This window comes from Equus asinus, chromosome 5 (genome assembly GCF_041296235.1).
Source record: "Equus asinus isolate D_3611 breed Donkey chromosome 5, EquAss-T2T_v2, whole genome shotgun sequence".
Taxonomy (NCBI): Eukaryota; Metazoa; Chordata; class Mammalia; order Perissodactyla; family Equidae; genus Equus; species Equus asinus.
This window is the reverse complement of record NC_091794.1, coordinates 95,625,001-95,632,075: the sequence shown is the minus strand read 5'-3', so window position 1 is coordinate 95,632,075 and position 7,075 is coordinate 95,625,001. Positions and strand designations below refer to the sequence as shown.

At 50.5% G+C, this 7,075-nt stretch overlaps 1 protein-coding gene across 23 annotated transcripts in view; it reads left to right on the top strand.

The window, feature by feature from the left end:
• Positions 1-5,692: 5,692 nt before the first annotated feature.
• Positions 5,693-7,075, top strand: part of SRRM1 (serine and arginine repetitive matrix 1) — a 28,598-nt gene continuing 27,215 nt past the window's right edge. For 16 of the 23 annotated variants that reach the window (XM_044770010.2, XM_070510679.1, XM_070510682.1 and 13 more), the window contains exon 1: positions 5,693-5,864. In XM_044770010.2, the coding sequence (XP_044625945.1) occupies positions 5,844-5,864 (21 nt within the window). In that variant the 5' untranslated portion in view covers positions 5,693-5,843. The remainder of the gene's footprint in view (positions 5,865-7,075) is intronic. The other 7 variants (XM_070510686.1, XM_070510689.1, XM_070510687.1 and 4 more) reach the window with 3 other exon arrangements.

Genomic DNA, 7,075 nt, shown 5'->3' with positions numbered 1-7,075 from the left:
AGTTCTCATCTTCAAAGTGTTTCTTGTGGGGGACAGGAGTAGAGATGGGTACACATATACACTCATATATGTAATCGATATATTTAATTATTGTACATATATAATTATAATATAGTGGAAAATATGCTAGGAGAGCATAGATGGAATATGGGAATCCTGTTTGGGGAGATCTGGGCCCAGGTTTTAGGGGGCTCAGAAACTCTCTAAAAGACAATCAGATGGTAAGCACTAAGTGCCACTAACCAAAAAACGTTTCCTGGAAGAAGTCACATCTAAACTAAATCCCAAAGGAAGAATCAGAACTGGCCAACTAAAGAGGTAAAGGTAGACAGGCAAGGGGAGGAGGGCACAGCAAGGCTGGAAGGGAGGGGACAGTGATTTCAGCCCAAGGGGACAGACATATGCACAGGTCCCAAGGGGAGAGGAAGAACAGAGTCCCTTCTAAATGTGGAAGTATACAAGCTCCCAAACTTACATAGTTTCAGTTTATAAATACTGTGGTAGCCAGCCTCAAAGGGGGCCCCCAATGATCCTTACCTGTTAGTATTCACATCCCTAGATAGTCCTGTCCAACACTGACTAGGGTAACCTGTGTCACCAACAGGATAGTGTGTATGACTTCTGAGGTTAGGTCATAAAAGACATTGTGGCTTCTGTCTTGTTCTCTTTTGGATCATTTTCTCTGGGGGAAGCCAGCTGCCATGTCATGATGACATCCAAGCAACCCTATGGAGAGGTCAACCTGGCAAGGAACTGAGGCCTCTTGCCAATAACCATGTGAATCAGTTTTCCTGAAAACAGATCTTCCAGTCCCAGTTGACTGTAGTCTAGGCCAATATCTTGACTATATCCTCTTGAGAGACCTTGAGCCAGAATCACCCAAATAAGCCACTCCAGATTCCTGATGCACAGAAATGGTGTGAGATAACAAATGTTTGTTGTTTTAAGTTGTTAAATTTTGGGAGTCATTTGTTATTCAGCAATAGATGAACACTCGCTGATGTTCTCAAAGACACCTTCCAGAGCAAAATGCACCAGCTTTTATCCATCAGTCATTTCATCTCAGCTATAGGATTATTTTAGTCCATAGCTTGCTTGGTAAATTTGTACTTAGTTTTTCAGGCACCATTATATTTGTTATGGTGATCTGTGATCAGTGATCTTTGATGTTACTATTGTAATTGTTTGGGGCACAATGAACTGTGCCCATATCAGATGAACTTAATCAATAAATGTTGCGTGTGTTCTGACTGCTCCACCGACCAGCCATTCCCCATCTCTCTCCCTCTCCTCAGGCACCCCCTCATTCCCTGAGACACAACAATATCTAAAGTAGGCCAATTCATAACCCTACAATGGCCTCTAAGTGTTCAAGTGAAAGGAAGAGCCACACGTCTCTCACTTTAAATCAAAAGCTAGAAATGATTAAATTTAATGAGGAAGGCATGTCAAAAGCTGAGATACACCAAAAGCTAGGCCTCTTGAGCCAGTTAGCCAACTTGTGAACGCAAAGGGAAAGTTCTTGAAGGAAATTACTCTAGTGAACACACAAATGATAAGAAAGCAAAACAGCTATAATGTTGCTATGGAGAAAGTTCGTGGTCTGGATAGATAACACCAGCCACAGCATTCCCCTAAGCCAAAGACTAATCCAGAGCAAGGGCCTGTCTTCAATTCTATGAAGGTTGAGAGAGGTAAGGAAGTTGCAGAAGAAAAGTTTGAAGTGAGTCGAAGTTGGCTCATGAGGTTTAAGGAAAGAAGCCATCTCCATAACCTAAAAGTGCAAGGGGAAGCAGCAAGTGCTGATGCAGAAGCTGCAGCAAGTTCTCCAAAAGGTCTAGCTCAGATAATTCATGAGGGCAGCTACACTAAACAGATTTTCAATGTAGAAGAAGATGCTATCTAGGAGTTTCATAGGTAGAGAGGAGAAGTCAATGTCTGGCTCCAAATCTTCAAAGGACAGGCTGACTCTCTTGTTAGGGGCTCACACAGCTGGTGACCTTAATTTGAAGGCAATGTTCACTTACCATTCAGAAAATCCCAAGGCCCTTAAGAATTGGGCTAAATCTACTCTGCCTGTGCTCTATAAACGGAACAAGAAAGCCTGGGTGATGGCTCATCTGTTTACAACACGGTTTACTGAATATTTTAACCCCACTGTTGAAACCTACTGCTCAGAAAAAAAAATTCCTTTCAAAATATGACTGCTCATTGACAAGGCACTGGTCACCCAAGAACTCTGATGGAGCTGTACTATGAGATTAATGCTGTTTTCAGGCCTGTCAACCCAACATCCATTCTGCAGCCCATGGATCAAGGAGTAATCTCAATTTTCAAGTCTTATTATTTAAGATACCCATTTCATAAGGCTTTAGCTGCCATAGACAGTGATTTCTCTGATGAATCTGGGCAAAGTAAATTGAAAAACCCTCTGGAAAGGATTCACCATTCTAGATGCCATTAAGAACATTCATGATTCATGGGAAGAAGTTGAAAAAAATATCAGCATTAACAGGGGTTTGGAAGAAGTTGATTCCAACCCTCATGGATGACTCTGAGGGCTTCAAGACTTCAGTGGAGGAAGTAACTGAAGATGTGGTGGAAATAGCAAGAGAACTAGAATTCTAAGTGGAGCCTGAAGATGTGAAGATGTGACTGCAATCTCACAATAAAACTTTAATGGGTGAGGAGTTACTTCTCATGGATGAGCAAAGAGTGGTTCCATGAGATGGGATCTACTCGTGGTGAAGATGCTGTGAAGATTGTTGAAATGACAACAAAGGATTTAGATTATTACATAAAGTTAATTGATAAAGCAGTGGCAGGGTTTGAGAGGATTGAGACTAATTTCGTAAGAAGTTCTAGGGGCCAGCCGGGTGGCACAGCAGTTACATTCCCACATTCCACTTTGGTGGCCCGGGGTTCGCTGGTTTGGATCCCAGGTACAGACCTACGCACTGCTTGGCAAGCCATGATGTGGTAGGCATCCCACATATAGAGGAAGATGGGCATGGATGTTAGCTCAGGGCCAATCTTCCTCAGCAAAAAAGAGGATTGGCGGCAGATGTTCGCTCAGGGCTAATCTGCCTCAAAGGAAAAAAAAAGAAGTTGGACTGTGGGTAAAATGCTATCAAACAGCATTGCATGTTACAGAGAAATTGTTCGTGAAAGGAAGAGTCAACCGATGTGGCAAACTTCATTGTTGTCTTATTTTAAGAAATTGCCACAGCGACCCAAACCTTCAGCAACCACCACCCTGATTGGTCAGCAGCCATCCACATTGAGGCAAGACTCTCCACCAGCAAAAAGATTACGACTGGATGGAGGCTCAGGACATCCAAGTGAATGTCGGGGGAAGTTGAAAATATAGGTCCGGGGCAAACCTGTGATTGAGATATATAGGTTTGGGAGATGAAAACATATTGAAACCAAGAAAGAACAGATAGGCCACCGTTGCCAAGGTAAAATAGAAAAGGGTCGATGACAGAACCTCAAGGAAAAACCAGCATTTACAGAATTGGCAGCAAAAGGTTGGAGACAGTGAAGGAAGGATAAAATGGAACGACTGATGGTGAGATGTGGGGTACTGTGATTTCATAGTTCCATCTGGTTAAGCGGCTTGTTCTGTAGAAGCCAGCCACTTCCCCAACTTTGACTATCTGACAAAGCTTTCATTCAGCAAACTTTATTGAGCCTATACTACGGGCGAGACACTGTTCTAGGTGCTAGGGACACATCAGTAAACAAAACAGACAAAAAGCCCTGACTTTAGGGAGCTTACATTCTAGTGTGGGGAACAGACAAAACACAAATGGTAAAAATAAACAGGGGCCAGCCCAGTGGCGCAGCAATTAAGTTCACACATTCCACTTTGGCGGCTCAGGGTTCGCTGGTTTGGATCCCAGGTGCAGATATGGCACCACCTGACAAGCCATACTGTGGCAGGCATCCCACATATAAAGTAGAGGACGATGGACACAGATGATAGCTCAGGGCCAGTCTTTGTCAGCAAAAAAGAGGAGGATTGGCGGCAGATGTTATAGCTCAGGGCTAATCTTCCTCAAAAAAAAAAAAAGATAAATATTAGGTGATAAATGCTAGGGAAAAAAGAGAGTAGATCAAGAACCACCTGGGTACACAAAGAGTGTGTGAGCAACTTCCAACGGGGCAGTCAGGGTAGGCCTCACTGAGTAGGTGACATTTGAGTGAAAACTTGAAATCTGCCAAGTATCTATCTAGGGGGCCAGTACTCCAGGCAGAAGTTAGGACCAGCACAGAAGACTTGAATCAAGAGCAAGCTTAGAAGTTTAAGCACTGAGCAGTGTTAGGGTACTAGCAGATGAGATCAAAGAAGAAATGTGGGGGCATCTGGTGGGATTTTGGCCTTTGCTCTGAGAACAAGAAGGGGCTCTCAGAAGGTTGTGAGCTTAAGAGCGGTGTCTCAGGTTTTCTAATAGCATCACTCTGCTGCATTTAGGATAGATGCTGAGCGGCAAGAGTAGAAGCAGGGAGACCAGGAAAGAGGCCAGCGCAGAAGTCAGGAGAAGACACGATGGTGCCTTGAACCAGGATTTAGCAGAGCGGGTTTCTTGATGATTTGGAAGTAAGAGAAAGTAAAAGAAAGAGGATTCAAGAATAACACCAAGGCTTGGGTCCTAAGCAAAAGGGAAGATATTGCCATGGACTGAGGCAGGGAAGACTTCGGGAGGCGCAGGTCGGATTTGGAGGTGGGATGGGCGTAGGGAGAGAGGGGAGGAAGCAGAAGTTCAGGTTCTGGTCACGTTAAGTTTGTTAAGTTTTCAGGAGTTTGAAGTCGGGGAGAGAAGTCTGAGCTGAAGAGATACGCAAGTCGTCAGCAGAGTCTGCATTTAGAGACACGAGAGAAAAACAGTTTCAGGTGTGGTGAGGGCCCTGAAGAAAGAGCAGGAGAGGGCGACGAGGGTCTGCGTGGGCGGGCACTTTACAAAAGATGGCCACGGCCGCACGCCGCCTCCGAGGAAGCAGGCTCGGGGGAGACTCGGTGGGACGTCCCCCGTGCAGGAGGCCTCGCGGCCGGGGCAGGGCGCCCAGGGGTCCGAGGCCCCGCCGCGGGGCCCGCTGCTTCTGCCGGAGCCCTGCCGGGCCGCGGCCTCTCCCCGGCTTCCTGCCCGTTAGCGCGGCTGCCGGGCAGCGGAAACCGAAACTCCTCTCACGGACATTTGCAGCCTCTTCCCAACACCCTTGCGCTGCGTGGAGATGGGGGCACTGGGCCAGAAGGCACATTTCATTCAAAGGGCACAACTCGACCACGTTAGAGCCGATCTAATAACCGGTAAACTCGTAACACCAACACAATCACAATTTCTGGAACGACAGGGAAGGCCGCAGACTTCTCTCCTGCGCGCGAGCCCCCTCCGAAGCAGCGCTCTGAGTAAACAGCCTTTCTCTTCCATCGCTCCATGGCGCCCCCAGGGCGGGAGGCCTCCTCCGCTACGGGTCGGTGGATGGCTCAAGTCAGGGCGCGCGAACAAGGCCGGGCCAGCGCCACAAAAGGATTCGCAGGGCGGGGCGACCCGACGGCTCTCTCTCTCTCTTGCTCCCATTGGCTGCGATCGCGAGGCTCTCCTCCCTGACTGGCTACTGGGAAGCCTCGGAGCCCGGCAGCAGCCCGCCCCCTGGACGCGCGTGCGCAGGCGTGGCGGGCGCTCACCTCACTGAGCAGGCGCGGCCTCGTGTCGGCTGGGGGGCGGGCGGAGCGGCGCGCGCTGCGTCGCGGCGCTCGGCTTTCCCGGCCGGTCCCGCCCTCCGTCGCGGCGGCGCGGTGCACCCTGGGATAGGGAGCGATCTCCGAGCGAGGCAGCAAGATGGACGCGGGATTCTTCCGCGTAAGTAGAAGCGCGGGGATCGGGGGTGAGGCGAGGGACCAATGGTGAGACCTGGCAGGAGGCCCAGACTCGGGACGGGGTGGCTTTCGAGGGGAGGCTTCGAAGATCCTGAGGATCCCCGGCGCCAGGGGACGCTGCCCCTGCCCTGCGGTGGAGGCCGGTGCGCCCCTGCGCAGTCTCCTCCTCCGGGATCGTCCCCCCTACGCGGCGGCGACGGTCGCCGGAAAATGGCGGCGGGAATGGGCCGTAGCGGTCTTCGCCGCCCGCCGGCCTGGCGGGGCCTGCGAGCCGAGCCGCGCGCGCCGCCGGGTCCCGGGCCTAGCGGAGCCGCGAGGAGGAAGTCCCGGGGGGAGGCCCCGGGCTGCCCGGAGGGGACCGGCGGCGGGAGGGCATGAGACCACCGCTCGGGGGTGCCGCCCCGGGGGAGCGTGTTAGAGCACAGGAAGCCCCGGCGGGCGGCCTTCTTGAGAAGGCGGGCGCCGACCCCCCGCCCCCCCCCTTGGTCCTGAGCCTTCGCGGAGGTGCCAGGTCAGAGTTCGCGGGAGCTCCCGCCCAATTTAATACCCTCCGGGAGGGGAACTCAGCTAATGCGTAGCCAGGACGTTTGAATCGGAGATTCTCTGAGAGCAGAGGGTGCAACAAAAGTGCGCGCGTGTGCAGGCGGGGCACGGGGTGGGTCGACTCCGCTCCTTCCCGCTCCCTCCCCCCCCCTTTTTTTTTTTTTTAAATCTTTTGAGGTCTGCCGGAGAAAAGGTGCCTCTTGGCCAGGTCGTGCCGGGGCTGCGCGGCCGTCACCTGCAGGCGGGGAAGTTGCCTCGCCGTGCCGAGTTGGTCCTCAGGGCCCGGACTTTATGAGGCTCGTGCTGGAGCCTGTTTGTCCCGTATTCCCGTCTTCTAGGAAGTGAGCACCTGGTCGAGCTCTAGAGGGGTGCGAAGTGGCACGCGCAGAACTAGACTTTGCAAATTCTTTTAAAGCAAAACGGGCCATGTAGAGACCAGTTGGTCCAAGTCAAAATCAATCCCTTATGTAATGTGGGTTGGCTCTTTCCGCTCCCCGGAGTATATAATATGCAGTTTGTACGTGTATTTTTAAAGGAAAAGTTGTAAGAGGTGAAGACCGGGACTTAAGATGTCTCTTGACACTCCAAAGCTGGCTTTGAAATTCGTCTTTAATTGGCTTTAAATGTACCAACTAGTTGTTCATCGAAAGT